A 17500-nucleotide genomic window follows, 5' to 3' on the forward strand; every position below is an offset into this window, starting at 1 on the left:
ACATGTAAAACAGGGAATCAGTGACTAAACAGTTTTAAAATGTAAAACAGAGGATGGGCCCAGTTATAGTTATTTCTAGAAAGGCTAACATGAGCAAAATACATGTTCTTTCCCACTCGTCAAATGTTAGTTTGTTAAGCCCTATTTTAATATATTGTAAATAATGATGATATTGCACATCCAAAGGAAGGCCAGTGTTTTTTCTTTGGACCATAATAAGTATGTAGGTATATATGATTGTAAACATGATTCAGCCTGTTTGAGCTTTCAGGTTGGTAGGTTAGATCTACAGTAGATGTGTTGGCATGTTTGTGGAATCTTTATTGTTATGCCTGTACACAGTGCTGAGTGGCCTGTAAAACAGAACACAGTGAGGATCTGATTATGTTCCTAGCCTACTGTCATCTACTGTTAAGGATTGCGTACGTATTCCTCATATGTATTCTCATTGACTGATTGATGATGTGATATTATGGAGTGAAAGTACAACAAATGTTATGCCTTTTAGACCATGCATGTATTCCTGATGTTATGCAAATGCAGTCCTCTCAATATTAATTTAGAAGTTTACGGTGATAGTGTTTTGTCTTTAAATAAATAGTAGCTTAAACAGCAGGCTGTAGTATATTCAATATAAAGCACAAATATGACTTACAGTAGACTCATTAAAAAACTCTATCTAAGAAGAAGAGCCATTTCGGTTCAAAGACAATAATATACATCCTGGCATTGGCCATCCTGATCACATATACTTGTGTTCTTGGGGAACATTTTGTGAACGCTAAATATCCTCTTAGATCAACAACATTTATAGCTGAAACGTTTGTTCATTCGACATGTAAGAAATAATAAAAGAGGAAACTCACTCTTGCCACTCTGAGTGCAACCCATTACCTTATGAACATTGTGTGAAACCACGTGATCAGAGGGGCCAATAACAGGCTACAAATATACAACTTGGTGATGGTGTGAAAACAAAGTCACTCTGTTTTGGTGCCCAGACTTCTTAGGTGCCTATTTTCGGATTTACCAAGCGCCCACAATGTTTAGATCAACATGAGTATAGGCATACATACAAGTGTGTGTGCGTGTGCATCCGACTGCGAGAATCAGTCAGCCAGTCAAACACTACAGTTCCCGTGATGCAATCGGCTGATCAAAGCGAAAACAACTTCGCATGCAGAATAACTTAAAGTTATGCAACGGCTGTCAGTTGTGCAACGACAGACGTAATGTAAGTAAACAACACCTGTAGCCTACTTAAAAAAGTATTCCAGTGAACAAAACGTTTGTCATGAAGTAGTAGCTACAGAATTAGGCCTGTATAGTATAATATCATACAAATGTCAAGATGCAGTCTCTTGCATTTGACTTCTTGTACAGAACTCAGATAAATATTCAGGCACAATGCTCCTGATTTCAGTCAAATCATCAATCATGCAACCATCAATCATGAACATAGGTGAAACCAAGCAAACTTTACTTAACGTTGCTTTAGTTAAGCTACTGAAGTCACATTTGGGACATGCAACTTTGTCCACTCATAGCTGCAGCAGCAGGATACTACATAAAATAGCTTGAATGTTTTCTGTCTGTAAATGCATTCATTTTTGTTTAGTTTTTGAGTTTTTATCTTTTTTTTACTCAAAATAAAGCATGCAATGTTTTTATTTTTGCATCACAAATAAGTAAGAAAGCCACATAGTCTTACCTGAAGCTCCATATGGAACAGCACACAGCTGATTCACTACATTCCTAGTGTGAACTGTGAAGACTGAAGGAAAATAAGCGGGCTTAATGGAGGAGTGGCTTAAAAGGAGTAGCCTTTGCTCGCACGCACAATAACAACAACACTGAAAAAAGGAACAGAGAGAGGAAGTGATAAGAGAGAGAGAGAGAGAGAGAGAGAGAGAGAGAGAGAGAGAAAGAAATTGGGAGTAGGCTACCCCTGGAGCCTCAAAGACTATGAACACACCAGACAAGCAACATATAGAAACAAATAATAGAACAAATTGATACATAGACTTATGACAGAACAAAGGAAAGAAAAGAATGAGTGGCAGAAAAAAAGTGATTTGTGATGTAATAATCTTTTTGCTTCACCATTCAAGTGTTTCAATAACAAAGGTGATTTCTCTGAGTCGTGTTTTATCTGAGTCGTTGTTTGACTTGTGGCACAGCTAAATATATCTGATATGTTCTGTGGTGTCTCAGTAGTAGGTCAGGTGTCAAGGGGAGCCTCAAATAAAGTACACGTGTACACAGAGTGATAGGGGGATGAACATTTGAATATGAAAAGTATTATCTCTGATTTACAGAACAAACAATGATGGAATCTTGATGGGAGGTGGATACATGTATCAATATAAGTAAGTGTCAAATGTAAGTGCCTCTTTAGCTAACCTCACCAATGATCCATGGATTGCTTCTGCACTGCAATAAACTCATCTAAAGCCTGCCTGTCATCTTTGAATATCTTTTTATTTTCTCAAGGTTAATTACATCAATAAATACAATGGAAAACATATGTGTAGGATAGAAGAACGATGGATAGCAGACAGATAAAAATGGAATTGGTCAATAGACAGGGGTGGATGGATGGATGGATAGATGGATGTGGAGCTCATGGAGAGAGGCCTATCCAGGCCTCATGTCTCCTCCAGACATTCTCGTAGTATTCAGCCTTAGTGGGCCAACAACGACAACATGATCAAATCTACAGGCATGAAATCGATCAGTTTGTCAACTGGTGCGATGACAATTTCCTTGACCTAAATATATATATATTTTTTTAAAGTAGTTGGTCACTGATTTTAGAGCAAACAAATGTCAAAGGACACTAAATGGTACTCCTTCCGACGTCTAAAAATCTCCCGGTTTGGTAAGGTTTCCCGAATTATAGTTTGGCGAGTCAGGACATCTGGAGGTGCACGGTTTCCGAGGAAAAGTTCTGGGTCCGCCAGAAGCTCGGAAGCTCGAAATGCCGTCAATGTGTTGTTATATCATCTCCCTTTCCGAAGAAAATGTTGGTCGTCGTAAAGAGTTTGCATTGTGCTTTAGTTGAAATAGTCAGTCACCTCAGACCTGTGTGTACCCACACTGATGCTAAACTAAACAAAGGAGAACACTGATTGTTGTTGTTTGTCTAATATCTATTATTTTAATCGTACTACTGGTGATGAATTTCCCCTTTGGGGATCAAAAGTATTTTAGTTGACACTTTAGCATTCAGCTGATGCTGCTACGCCTATCACAGCTCAGCAACATTACCTCACAAAGCGCTTAGCATCTTAGCACATCATTAGTGATCTGTAGTCATTGTACAATTATGCGTATCACTACAGTGTAAAAGGATTTAGGAAGCCAATTTGCCCACTACAGTATAAGCTGAAGACATATTCCAATTGACCTTTTAAGATGTAGCCTAAAGCCAGTGGTGTAATGGTGATTCTTTTTTCAGTTGAACAGTATTTTAATGACGTCACATGCACATGCGTGCACGCTCACCGCCACCGGTAAACCTGTTGTGCAAAGTAGCCATTTGGTACTTGGCTCGTGAATCTAGGGGGGTGAATTTTTTCCAGTGGAACGCCGTAGTGTCCTGTGTAGCGATCAAAACACCACTGCCTAAAGCTCTCCTTAGCACAACAGCATTGGTGATGTATGGGCATTACTGAAGATATAGCTCTGCATATCACTACTCAGTGGACACCGCTATGACAATCGCAGCTCACCACTTCTTAGCTCACTTCACTCTGTAGGCCGTCTGTATGTTTGTATACATCTGTATATCATCAGACAGACAGAACAGATAAATACAAATAAAACTTCTGTTAACAATTATAGTTATGGCCTAAATGAACTATAACTAACTAACTAACTAACTAACTAACTATCTATCTTATAATGTGTAACATTTGTGATAACAATATGACAGTGGATGTAACAATGTGGTTGTTTAAGAAGTAACTTAACTAAAGAGAGAGTGGGTGGGGGGCGAGTGAGAAACGGAGGGTTTCAGAGCACAGTTTCACAACAGGGAAATGACACATCACTCCACAAGAATGAGACGTATCATTTATTTCACAGCAGGTGAGCTGAACAAAAACATATTTTCTTTGATAATACGTGATTTGATGATCACTTGATAGAGCCATATAGCTACTTTAGAAGCAATACATTGACAGCAGTATTAAATGCTGTGGGGGACAGCAACGAATTTCTGAGTGCTTGAGTAGGCCTACTGAATGTTGAGTAGAGCTATCTGTACATTACTTGAGTATTTGTATTTTTGGATATTTGACTTTCACTACACTACATTTCAAAGACAAATATTGTACTTTTGACTGCACTGCAGCAAAGGAGTATGAATTAACCACTTAAGCCCTATTTTAAATATAGTGAAAATGCTGATCTAAAAGCTCACATTGCGATGTGATGCATTGTGAGCTTGTATCTGCTTTTTTTAATGTCTGTAAAAATCTAAAATGTAATACAGCAATGTATTGATATTATAAAGAAAATGTACTTTGTAATTTGTACTTTTCATTTTTTTTTTTTAAGAAAGCATTCCAGTACTTTAACTCAAGTACAAATTTGACAGAGCAACTTTCACTTGTATAGTCAAGTACTGGGGTTGAGTACTTTGTCCACTACTGGTTAAATTATAGATCTTTTATGAAATGAGGGGAAGAAAAGCAGTATGAGATATTTATAGCAAAGCCACAGCCATAAACTCTGACATATTAGAATTTGAGGTGTTTTTTTTAATCTGGACGAATCAATCGTCCAGATTAATTACACAGTATGACAGCTATTCATAGAATGAATATATTATGTTATATAGCCTAATGTAGTTATTTTGAAGAGGAAATATGCATTTTATTGATCCATGGAAGTCCTAAGATTCTGGTACAAACATTGAACTTGTTCACGACAATGACACAGTGTTAGCCAAAATCAAGGTGATTTCCTCTTTCACACTCTGAGCCTCAACTTCCTGTGCAAATAACAAGTAAAAGAGGTCCAAGTCAGCTCTCGTGGTTAACGCATTCTTTTCATATGCAGTGCATACATTTAAGTTATTTATTATTACAGGGGATGATGGTTTTGAGAAGAAGGTCTTCTTCCAAACTCATTTCCAATTTAAAGAAATACTAAAGTCATTAACAACTCAAGCAAGAGCCTCCTCTCCTCTCCTCTCCTCTCCTCTCCTCTCCTCTCCTCTCCTCTCCTCTCCTCTCCTCTGACTCTCAGTATCTTTGTTTTCAGTTGTTTGCATGGTGGTTGACATTTTTATCACCCTTTGTGGTACAGAGCTAGTTGTTTATCAAGAAAATAATAGGCTCCGCCTTGTAAGACAGATTTTAGAAGATCCCAAGGATTTAGAAAACCTGATCTAATTACATTTTCAAACTGCCAAAATAAACAGTGTCATCTTTAGATGATAGCTTTAATATCCATAATGCCATAGAACTAGTGATGACCCGACTAGAAACTTGTTTCTTCAAGACAGTTAATAAAAAACATCTACTTGTGCTCTTCAACTAGCTCTGGTCCATAGCGTTAAAGGAGTTCTCCTTCTAACGCTATGGACCAGAGCTACTCTTCAACCATATTCATTTTTGTGGAAAAAATTAAACTAATTCCAACCAATTCCATTTCTCTCAGCTCTGCTAAGCTCTGTGTGGGCAGACACAGTGGTGTTGAGTGGAAGAGAGGGAACAACCATCACATTAGAGACTGGAATTACTGTCCAGAGGCACATCCAGGCACTTTGGACCTTTGGAGAAACCGGCATGGACACGCGAATCGCCAACCTGAACGCTGGCAAGGTGGCAACGGACTATGTTGGGCGATTTCAAGACAGACTGCAGCTGAACAGTCAAACTGGATCTCTCACCATCACTGACCTCCACATCAATGACACTGGACTTTACCACGCACAGATTTTTGCAGTGAAAATCTCATATCACCTTTTCCAGCTTAATGTCTACAGTGAGTAAATGTAGTTACTTATAAGCCTACTTCTATAAGATTTGTGTAGCATTTGTGTAACATTTGTGTAACATTGATTTCAGGTGTGTGGTTTGACCGTCAGTTTGAGGATGGAGTTAGGAGGTTTAGTCAGAAGCGCTTGCCCTTTTAATACTTTTCATTGGTTCAATATTTGTAAAACCTGCACACACAGACGTAAAGGGTGTTCAATAGCACTGATAGTACGTGAGACCCTGCAAAGGGTCAATCAAAGAATGACTATAAAGTATGTGTTTTAAACATATCATGTCAGGTCAAAGGGCACAGTGCTGAAGGCAAAGTGCCTGTGGTAGCCAGGTGACATCAGGTCTTAGGATAAATCACATAATATAGACATAGACACATGAAATTCGAGTAGGCATATGTAGCTGAATAAACCTTAATGTGTGCATTACCACCCTTTATAAACATACACTTACATAGGCTAACTGTATAAAGAACATTCAGACATTGACCATAGCATTATATAGCGTAGTTTATATCATGACAAAACAGGCTCTTAAAGTGACGTTGAACTTCGGTAGAGTGTTGACTGTATAGCTAGTATCTGGACTTGATGTAAATCCAAATAATCATCAATCATCTTAAGTGTCGAGTGTGGAATAACCTTTATTTCTCTCTTCATTCTCTATATTTGCAATGATGAAAAAGTCTCAAAATCTGCAATGATGGAAAAGTCTCAAAATCTCACTGTGAGAACATAAAAAACACAAACAAAACAGATGCTGTCAATATGACTGAATATTGGCATATGGAGCATGAATATGGAGTCCTGATACTTATTTTCTATATTTTCTATTCTTTTATATATATATATTGACATCTATGTTTTAATTTCCTTATGTGCTAAAAGTGTGATTTTGAGACCTGTTCAACCATGCAATGAGAGTGAAAGGATTTTTTCTTTTAAATCACTACTTAAACCCCTCACTCATGGATCAAAAGATAACTGATACAATATGTTGACTTAAATCCTGGTCAGGGAGTTCTAGAAGCCATTGTTTTACTAAAGTTCAGCATGACTTTAACTATTAAATGGACTTGGACTTCTTTGAAGATACTCATTTTTACAGAATAGACACATCTCTCTCTATAGGCTCTGTTTCCACTCCGCACATCAAACCCATTGCATCTTCAGTGGATGACAGCTGTCAATCACTGACAGTGGAGTGCTCTGTGGAGAACGGGAGAGACGTGACCCTGTCCTGGTACAGAGGAGAGGAGAGACTCAACCAGACCAGCAGCCCTGACCTCTCCACCGACCTCTCTCTGCTTCTGGAGGTAAAGGACCAGGATGGAGACTACAGCTACAGCTGTAAGGTGGAGAACCCTGTGGATGAAATGGTCTCTGAACTCCACATTGATGAGACTTGTCTGAGGAACAGAGGTATGACAACAACAATGAATGGGTACAGAATATTTACTGATATTCTCCCAATTCTTTCAATTGCACTGACAAAAATGCAATAAGTGGAATTGGTGCTTGAATTATACATCATTGTCATTTTAAATGTCACTACTGTGAACGTTAAGAAAATGCTGGAATGTATTTAACTACTGTTGGGTTTCTAATAATTATAAGGTAGGTATAGTTTTTGAATCAGATGTATCGTTAAATATGTATATAAGGTTAATTTTCTCTCTCTCTCTCTCTCTCTCTCTCTCTCTCTCTCTCTCTCTCTCTCTCTCTCTCTCTCAGAAGGAATGCGGTTCTGTCAGTCACATTTTGCTGTGCAAATGGTTATTTCTGCTATATTGGGCCTGGGCACAATAGTTCTAGTCATTGAACACTTCAGATTCAGAAGATGGGCCATGCAGGAACCTGCTCAACATTGTTAGAGTGTACGTCCATCACTGGGTTCATAAGAGGAGGAGGAGCTCATAGCTTTGACAAAGCGTCATAGCTTTGACACAAACTTAAACAGCTTTTTATCAGCAGTATTTTGACATCAAAGTTCCCCAAAATAAGTGTAGAACTCCACTTAAATTGCCCCAAACCATGATCCAATCATGTTGTAATGGGTTTGGATTAGAGCTCAAAACATCTGGTAATTTTTTGCAGTTACCTGTAAATGTTGCTGCTACAGTAGCAAACAGCTTTTTAAAATTCCAATATAGTATCTATCTATACTAAAATTCACAGACTCATGTCTGTCTGTCTGTCTGTCTGTCTGTCTGTCTATCTGTCTGTCTGTCACACTAAATGTGTCCCTGGCGTAACTCAGAAAGCATCTGGCCGCTCAGTCTTAAACTTGGTGTGTGTGTTGTAAATAAAGCTGAAATCTTATATTACAATTGGCTTGTGGGTGGACGCGTCACAAGCGGAGCATCCGGATGTTATTGGCCAAATGTCACAAAAAAAATCACAAAAGTGACATCTGAATTTGATTGGTCAAGCTTTGTGTGACATAGTAGTCTGCGCTACTAGATTTCCAGACGCTATGTTATAACATGTCTAACTCCAATACTGGGACACCACTGAATGGTGCTTGTTTGCATGTAACTACTGTATAGCAACCCAGCCATACATAATGGACCAGTCAGTGAACTCTCGTCATTTGTCAGCATCCTGACAGAAATGACAAAGATCTAATTAACCCAGAGATTGAGTTGAGGTGTCCAAATCGATTTTCACGTGTCAGTTTCAGTCCCTACATGTTCATTACAGATCTATATGACTTGTATCAAACAAAAATATCTAGTGTATATGATTTGTGACATAACATTGTATCAAACATATATGACTTGACACATTACATTATTTATGACTTGTGACATCACATTGTATCAAACAGATAGATCTACTGAATATACATGACTTGTGACATCACATTTATCAACATATTTGGGCCGCTTCGCGGCCCTCACATCTAGGCCCGATCAAAAGAAAGGTGCTGTGGCTAAAATGTTAAAATGTAGTTTTATATTAATTGTACAATATGTAAGTACATTGAAGGTGGGGAAGGAAGCCTAAGTATTAGCCAGAGCACTGATCAACAGTCTGTGGCAAGTTTCGGGGAAAGTGGAGTGATTGTGTGTTGAGCAATATATATATATATATATATATATATATGTGTGTGTGAAACTGACACGTGAAAATCCACTTATACAGTCATGCAATCTCATCATGTAAAACCTTTTTCTTTATTAAGGACCATCATAGGCCTCTGTCGGTCAGGGTTGACCATGGAAACAAGCCCCTGGGGCTTTTTGTGTTATCCTTTTAGCATAACCTTTGACTGTACTACCTGCACTGTTAATAAGCATGTTAATAAAGTATTCAATCAATCAGTTATTTTATAATGTATTGTATAATGCTAACAGTGTTGAATGCAAAATATACAGAACACAATGAAGTAGTTTACTTTGTTTATCTTTTGTTGTCTTTTTGTATTTTTCTATGTTCCAGTTCTAAGGTGGAACCAGTGTTACGCCCCACGAATTGCCAACAGTGTAGGTGGCCATTTTGAATTTTGTCAATTATTTTGGGCACCCCTTCTAGAATGTTGTTAAATCCCCGTCTAGGGGAAAAGGGGATGCAACAAAGTGGGAGTGAAACCAGTTTTTATTAATAACTTAAGATATTTACATTAATGCTTTCACATTGCAGGATAACTACATAGACTCAAAACATAACTAATTGTTACGACCTTATAAGGGTCTAGAGGTTATAGAGGGGTAACATATTTCAAACCAAACCAGGGTCAACAAAAAGTGTACAATTTATTGTTAGGATCAACTTAAAGTTACAAGGGATAAATAAACAGAGCAGGGAAAGCACAAAGCTTCAGGATGGCCAAAGCCAAAATACACCCTACCTGGAAAGAAAATAATCTAAACTACACCAAAACAAAAAGGTACAATCTAAACTCCCTAACTAAGAAAAACAGGGACAAAAAGGGGGAACAAAATAAATGGCGGCACACCCCTACCAGCTTCCCTGTTCAAATGCACTAAGGAAAAGGTTAGGAATATAGTTTCCTATCTAAAGAATATTAGAATTGTCTATACTTTAAACACTCAGTATTAAAGTTACCTTTCGCACTAAGCAGGAAGGTATGGCACACAGCCTACAGACCTATGAAACACTAGCTAACAAAACAGAAGGGATTCAGCAGCACATGGTGACGGATGGCAAGAAGGCTGTTGATGAGCTTCTCCCAGGCTTTTATGCTGGCTGGGCTGATTGAAGAATGAGGCCCAGGTGTGTCTCCAGACACCATGCCACTCCTCCAATCTCCACTCCACCCTCCATTACCAAATAGGGCACTGCAATCACTCAGAGGGTTAAAAACACAATATGAGGCCACATAGGGCCGTAACACTAATATAGAGAACAAAACAAAGTGCACATGTGGGTGGTGGACAGCATTACTGCAAATTCTGCACAGGTGTTCACAGGTCTTAAATAGTCTTCTTCAGTCTTCTCCACCCAATCACCAGAAGCAAGGGCGATTGGCAGCCAGCAATCAGGTCATGGTCAGCACCTTGAAGTGAAAACTCACACACAATCCCATACACTGACACACAACCCACACAATATTCACACTCGTAACAAATGTCTTAGGATCATAAACGACATGTGTGCCACTTATGTGCCACTTTCCCCCTACAATCAGGGGAACACAGAGGGAAGGGGAGAGGAGATTGGCCGAGGGGAAAATAGGAGCAGGGAATGGGAGGAACCGCGTCAACTCGGGGGCAAACACCAGCGAGGGGACAGGGGCACATTGGACATGGGTAGAGGCCATGACCATGATAGCTGGTGTCTGACCAGTGGTTCCATTTCTTCACTGAAGCATCAAATCATTCCATTGTCCAGACAACAGACAGAAGAGTAACTAGTTCCTGTGCAACAAGAAAAAACATGAAAGAAGCAAATGAGCTTTGTAATGCAATCCGTAACTTTCCCCGCTGGTCCAGGGGAGATATTGTGCTTATGAGCTTCACATGGTACTTCTTATCAAACGCGCTCGCGTTTGTGTGGGTGTGTGTGTGTGTTTTTATCCTAATCAATGCAATTTTATTTATTAAAATAAATTCCGGATTACAGCTTTAATACATTATTTAACATAGATAATGATAACTATCCAGTTCAATACTTCAGGTCATTTGTACAGTTAAACAGTACACTAAAAGGATGTTTTTGAAAACATTTGAGGTGAGGAATAGGCAATGCATTAAGAGAATCTTGATCCATATTTGATCAACATTTTTATTTGGAGTTTTGTGACCTACAGTGTTGCACTGGATGGGTCTAATCACCCTGTCTGTTTATTTCTCAAAAATTATCAGCTGACAAAAATGACCAGCTGATTCGTTATCCCCAGATACATCTTCTGTGCAGTTAACATGCAGACAGTCCTGCTGCAAAGTTTACAACTATGTAGTTACTAGTTACCTCCAGTTTTCTTGCAGCGGTAGCAGGCAACCACGACAACCACGACAGCCACGGCAACCACGACAGCCACGACTGTCAGGGGAATCTTCCAAACATCTCCATCTGTAGATGCTCCAGGTTGGACAGTCTCAGTGGTGTGGGTTGGAGTGTGGGTTGGAATCGGCAGCGTTATCTTTTCTGTGTATAAATGAGCATAGATGAGCATAGATAAATACTAGGACAGATAGATAATAGGACACACATCAACATATACACTTAGGCCAATTATAATGCAAAGACACACAGGTATCATGGAAAGCACAAACACACATTTACATATAATGCACATACAGAGACAGCCAGAGCCGTCGGAAGCTATTCCCAGTTGGGGGGGACATATTTGTACCGGCCCACGCGAGGACCCCCGCGCGCGCGAAAATTTTCCGCGGTTCTGGGCGGATTGGGTCCGTTTTTCCCCCAGTTTTTGGTTTATTTATCTCGGTTTTAGGGTTAGGATTAGGGTTAGGTTAGTGCCGGCCTCATTTGAGGCTTTTTTTTCCTCCTCTTTTTCCCCGTGGCCTCGCGGCCCAAATACCGGTTCGCGGCCCACGCGAGGCCGCTCCGCGGCCCGCGGGGGACGAGTCCCCCCCGTCCCCCCCGTCTCCTACGGCCTTGGAGACAGCATGCAGCAATGGCTAACGTTGGTCACTCACAGCTACAGTAAAAAATAAACATAAAGAGAAACGAATAATCCAAATGAATCCAGCTATTAACTATCAATATGAACAAACATCATGAACATTGATCTCTGCATACAGTTTTCATTGTCAATAAAAAAAAATATCTGTCTGTACACCCATGTTATATTTTAGTCAAAGAAAATGCTATGAGTGAGAACTTTCTTAAGCTAAATGAGGATAAAACTGAAGTTCTCATAATTGTGAGAAGTGAGCAGAGAGAATCAATAATAAGTAGACTTGGTAAGTAGACTTGGTAACCTGGCTGTAGAAAGTAACACCACAGTAAAGAACCTGGGGGTTATTATCGATTCTGAATTGAATTTGAATACACACATTAATCATGTCACCAAGATTGCTTTCTTTCATCTTAGAAGTATTGCGCGAATTAGAGACTATCTGTCGTTAGACGATGCAAAAACGTTGATCCACGCTTTTGTTTTCTCTCGGCTTGATTACTGCAACGCACTTTACTCTGGCCTGCCAAAGAAAACAACTGACAGATTACAACTTGTTCAAAATGCGGCAGCCAGAATTTTTACTAAAACTAGGATGAGAGAACATATCACTCCAGTTCTAGCTTCACTACACTGGCTCCCGGTTGTTTTTAGGATTGATTTTAAAATTATTTTAATAGTTTATAAAGCTCTAAATGGTCTGGCACCTTCCTACCTCTATGACTGCCTAGAGAGATATGTTCCAAACCGGCCCCTCAGGTCTTCAAGTGCTGACCTGCTCGAGGTGCCTACAATGACATATAAAAAATACGGTGAAGCAGCATTCTGCTTTTACGGACCGACAGTGTGGAATAAACTCCCATTACACCTAAGACAGGCAGCCTCTGTCGATAGCTTTAAAGCACAGCTCAAGACCTATTTCTTCACTCTTGTTTTTAGCTGATTCTTTGGTTGATTTTTAAGTCCTCACTGTATTGCATATTTTAATGTTGTTTTATGCTTTTGCTTTTATTGTATTTTATTTTAAATTTAATTTAATTTTTTACTTTAGGGTTAAATTGGTTGCAACTGTAATTGTATTCTTGCTCTGTAAAGCACTTTGAGCTGCATTTCATGTCATGAAAGGTGCTATACAAATAAAGTTTATTATTATTATTATTATTATTGGTTTCATACCACAGTATTTATTTCCTTTGACTCTTTTCAGAAGACTAAACCTATGTGAAAGTACCCAGTCTACCCACCCAAGATCGTGACGTTGAACCTGTGGAATGAGTCAGAAAAGCCTTTTTTGTAGACTTGTCCGCAGTATAGCCCAGTGTCATTGAGGCAGACGTCCGTAATATTGAGAGATCCACTCGTTGTGTTTACATGGATTCTTCTTCTGCACCTGTGAATGGATTGACTGATTTATTATTTGCATTTTATGCTTTATTCAGATAGGACAGTGAACAGGGAGACAGGAAACTTGGGAGAGAGAGGGGGAATAACATACAGTAAGGCGCCTCAAATTGGATTCAAACCAGGATCAATTGCAAGAAATTATATACAGTATGCTCTTACTCTGAGATCCATGATGGTGTCCCTTGGGATTCATTTAGTAACTGGCCATCGTCGTAGTTCGCCAAAACATAGCCTTCTGGGACAGATGACCAGATAAACTGATCACGAATATGACCCAGTTCATTGCGTCCAGTCTGCAGAATGATGCTCTGCCCAACCTCCCCACTCACTTGCTTAATTTGACCCTTTTCACATTGTGTCTGCAGACTCTGCACTGGTGTAACTGTAAAGAGCAGAAACAGACAGACAGACAGACAGACAGACAGACAGACAGACAGACAGACAGACAGACAGACAGACAGACAGACAGACAGACAGACAGACAGACAGACAGACAGACAGACAGACAGGTTTAGTCAGATGCATGTAAAAAAAGATAAGAGAGTCCAGGGTCAATCCAGGGTTAATCCAGAGGGTCTGCTGACCCTCTGGATTAAATCTGCAAACATCGACTGCAAAGGCAAGAGACAATCCCGATTTATGACCTTCAGGAAGTACTTACTACTTGTCAACCAGTAAGTGTCCTACTCAACACCAGATTGATGAAGGAATAGGGAAACTGCTTCCAACCAAGGTTATTATAGTTAACTAAAACTACCAAAATAGTGAAAACTAGATGTTAAGAACACAAACTCAAATCACACAGAAAATGTCATCATACCGATTAAAACGGTATGATGTTTTTTATGATTATGAGTTTTTATTACACAATACTTTTTCTGACCTTTTTGAATCTCACCTGGCGCTTCTTATTATAGAATCAAACAAAACCTTTAAACAATTTACAATAATAAGAAAAAAACGAATTAAAATGAAACTGAATTTGAAAACAAAACTCAACTACAAAAACACATAAACAATATAACGCTTGAAAATAATATGTGCTGTATGAAGGTTTCATCAGACACAAAGCACTCAACCAATAAGGTTAATTTGGCAATTAACATAGAGGTTTAGAGGTCAAGCCGAGAGTCTGATCACTGATCAAGGTGGGGTAAGAAGCCTAAATAATAGCCAGAGCTCTGATCAACAGTCTGTGGCAAGTTTGGAGGCAAGTGGAGTGATCCTGTGCTGACCAACCCCGGACGTACATTGGAGGCCTTGTCAATTATAGTAGTAGGATAGGATGAACACGTTTCCAAAAAAGTGTGTTTTCAAAATGCAGCACAATTCTAAGCTCATCCTGGTTCGCCTCCCTCCTTCCCTGAGCTGTTCTGTTGAAACACCTTGGCACCTCTCTTTCTCTTTATAATCTGCTCATCCCACCCATACCCATGCTTCCCACTGTAATGGATTTTCCAGCATGAATTTTATAACAACAATATGTACCCATGCAAAAAGTAATAACAAATTACTGCTTGATACATTTAAAGTATCTAACTCATCACTTTGTCAGATTTTGACAAAGTGCCTGCCGATGATTTATACGTTACAATTTATACGTTTATACGATACGTTTAGCCTGGCCATGGCTGCTTGTCTGGGTGTGTGTGAGGGCCTTTGATAGACATGAGGAGTCAGGAAGAGCCACAGGGGAGCTGGAGCTGGCTTGATTGAAACACATCATCATATTTCCCCTTGCTTACAGGTAGAGACCATGGAGCTTTGAACTCACACAGCTAACCTAAATTAACAACAGGACATACATCCAGTCCACGTCTACATGCAGCACTGTAACATGCCAATTAAACACGATACATTCTCAAAATTTCACAAACCAAATGTGTATTTGCTCATTTGGGAGCTGTGCTTCTCATTGACTGCAGAAACATTCCTTTTGTTCTCTAAATTATTTGTCAGAATCGCACGCACGCACGCACCATTACGTTGTTTCACCTAAACTATTTGTGCAAACAACACAACGCTCATTCAAACATTGCATGCGCTGCGTGCGAGCACTATGGATATGCTATCCAAAGCGCCCCTCGGCTCATTGAATGTTTTCTGTGGACAGATCTGTCTGTGTTGTCGTTCTCTGCGTGGCATTGTGTGTGACTGTACTGTAGCCCCAAAGGTAGGTCCACCCAGAGCCTTGTATTAGAGAGTTCCGCCATTGAGGGGCAGAAAACAGCGCCGGTCACGTGGTTCATGTAACTCGAAACAGTGACAACGCTCATAGACTCCAGTGCATTCCTTAACTTCCGGTTCAGGGCTTTTTCACTATTCGCCAATAGAAGGCTACTATGTAGAAGACCTGGCCCGATGAAGTGAACGGAGGTGACGTAACTCTCCTTGAATGGCTCTGGGTCCACCCACCACCCACCGGCTACAGATCCTATAGCCTGCGGGGAACGTAACCATGAGCCCAGAGCCCATAGCCTCTGGCCACGCATGTGCAGTAACTTCGAAACTCCACTTCTTACAGTCTTCCCGAAAAACGCAAATAAACAGCTTAAATTTGGGAAAAGTGAAAAACTGGCTTCGTCACTCTCTTCATATGCCAATGGCCAATAGATCGATTGGTCAACCCACTGAGGAAGAAAAATATTATGCAGACGGACAGAGGTTTCCTTATAGTAGGTTTATACAATAAGTGTTAAAGCAAAGGGAATATAGTCCTTTTCTTTAATTCTCATAATAATCATAATAATGCTAAAGACAAAATGTTGAATGAATTTGGCCTGGTTATTGGACATGCATACATGTATGCGACCGATTAGTTAAGTCTGTTGTCTGGCATATAGTAGCCTAATATGTTAGCTACCTTCATCTCCATCATAATTTTCATACTCATACATTAAACTGTCTGTCCGTGATGTGATTTAACACAAAATCTTTTGATCAGGAGGAAGACATGCTACTGTTGTGCCACAAGATCACGTAGATTCAGAATTGAGTTGCTAGTCATGTAATCTCTCAAGACAGATTCTAATCTGTCAGCACCACTGCCTTAAATATGAAATGTTATTGTTTGTAGGAATAAACACAGAAGCACCCAGGAGTAAGTGGACTATGAAAGGTGAGGAGTCAAACCGAGTTCCTGTCTCTACACAAAAAATTAGATAGTGCCCCCAGAGGCACTTCTGAATGGGTTCCCAGATTGCTAGTCACAAAATCAGTAACAGGTGTGAAGACTGGATCATCACTTTCTCTGATAATCACTCATTGTATATTACTATCTACAGTATGATGTGATTTGAACACACAACCATCTGATCTGGAGTGAGACACAGCCATCAGTCAAATCCCAAAGCAGGCCTCACTTACAATCCACAAAAGTTTGCTCTTTCCATGACTAGACTTAATATGAATGTTTATTTAAACAGAATTCTAACTGATTTAATGTCGATCATTTACCATTATGCATGAGGTATTGCTTGCAAGTTAAGTTTGCTGAGCCCGGATGTGATTTGAACAGGCTACCTTCTAATCTGGACACAGATGTGCTAACATTACACCACAGAGTCATGCAAGTTTGTTAGTCCTGAAAACAGGCACATCTGTGAGAAATATTGAAAAGCTTAGCTTTAGTCAAAAGATCACTATTTTCTCTGATAAGCATTCTAGCATATTACGTATCTCTGACCTTGATGAGATTTGAACACACAACCTTCTGATCTGGAGTGAGACACACTACTGTTGCACACAAAGTCATCATCCAAGGGTTTGTCCTGAAAACAGGAACAAGTGGGAGAAACATTGAAAGCCTTAACTTAATCATCAGTCAAATCCCATGGTATTAATCATTGGGCCTAACACAACAGTATACTGGAATAAAAGGCAGATGTGTCGCATGTCTGCTCTTTTAGCAGCACTCATCTTCTCCCCCCCTTTCCACGTTCAACCTCACACATGTATGCATGTGTGAGGTTGAACGTGGAAAGGGG

The 17500-nt window shown here is 39.6% G+C and overlaps 3 protein-coding genes across 11 annotated transcripts in view; 1 reads left to right on the forward strand and 2 right to left on the reverse strand.

Annotated features, from left to right (window-relative positions):
- Nucleotides 1-2419, reverse strand: part of LOC308094484 (uncharacterized protein) — a gene marked incomplete at its 5' end in the record, with an annotated part of 14149 nt that extends 11730 nt beyond the window's left edge. Inside the window, 2 exons of the mRNA XM_080441178.1 lie at nucleotides 1712-1824; nucleotides 2409-2419. Of these exons, the coding sequence (XP_080297304.1) occupies nucleotides 1712-1824; nucleotides 2409-2419 (124 nt within the window). The remainder of the gene's footprint in view (nucleotides 1-1711; nucleotides 1825-2408) is intronic.
- LOC308100921 (natural killer cell receptor 2B4-like) lies at nucleotides 1179-8145 on the forward strand. 5 transcript variants are annotated; one of them, XM_080450119.1, is made up of 5 exons: nucleotides 1179-1234; nucleotides 2319-2369; nucleotides 5671-5997; nucleotides 7115-7423; nucleotides 7736-8145. In XM_080450119.1, the coding sequence occupies exons 3-5, from the start codon at nucleotides 5799-5801 to the stop codon at nucleotides 7873-7875; spliced, it is 648 nt and encodes a 215-aa protein (XP_080306245.1). In that variant the 5' UTR covers nucleotides 1179-1234; nucleotides 2319-2369; nucleotides 5671-5798; the 3' UTR covers nucleotides 7876-8145. The 5 variants fall into 5 exon arrangements, with proteins under 5 accessions (XP_080306245.1, XP_080306244.1, XP_080306241.1 ...); XM_080450118.1 differs by having other exon boundaries at nucleotides 1216-1234; nucleotides 2319-2382; XM_080450115.1 differs by lacking the exons at nucleotides 1179-1234; nucleotides 2319-2369 and adding an exon at nucleotides 4054-4092.
- Nucleotides 8146-9696: 1551 nt separating this feature from the next.
- Nucleotides 9697-17500, reverse strand: part of LOC308101727 (uncharacterized protein) — a 61983-nt gene continuing 54179 nt past the window's right edge. For 3 of the 5 annotated variants that reach the window (XR_013934546.1, XM_080451182.1, XM_080451183.1), the window contains exons 3-4: nucleotides 11438-11614; nucleotides 9697-10884 (exon numbers count right to left, since the gene is read on the reverse strand). Coding sequence is in view for 2 of the 5 variants with exons in the window: in XM_080451182.1 (XP_080307308.1) it covers nucleotides 10838-10884; nucleotides 11438-11614 (224 nt within the window). In the remaining 3 variants the exon portion in view is untranslated. Of the gene's footprint in view, nucleotides 10885-11437; nucleotides 11615-12825; nucleotides 12899-13354; nucleotides 13501-13673; nucleotides 13897-17500 lie in introns of all 5 variants that reach the window. The other 2 variants (XR_013934548.1, XR_013934547.1) reach the window with 2 other exon arrangements.

This window comes from Gymnoscopelus braueri, assembly GCF_963280865.1.
Source record: "Gymnoscopelus braueri genome assembly, chromosome: 2".
In the NCBI taxonomy this organism is placed as follows: Eukaryota; Metazoa; Chordata; class Actinopteri; order Myctophiformes; family Myctophidae; genus Gymnoscopelus; species Gymnoscopelus braueri.

Coding starts and splice junctions, on each gene's coding strand:
- LOC308100921 (XM_080450115.1), top strand. CDS start 4,065: ATGAGACGTATCATTTATTTCACAGCAG. Junction 4,093..5,670: donor TATCATTTATTTCACAGCAG/GTGAGCTGAACA, acceptor CATTTCTCTCAG/CTCTGCTAAGCTCTGTGTGG. Junction 5,998..7,114: donor TTTCCAGCTTAATGTCTACA/GTGAGTAAATGT, acceptor TTTACAGAATAG/ACACATCTCTCTCTATAGGC.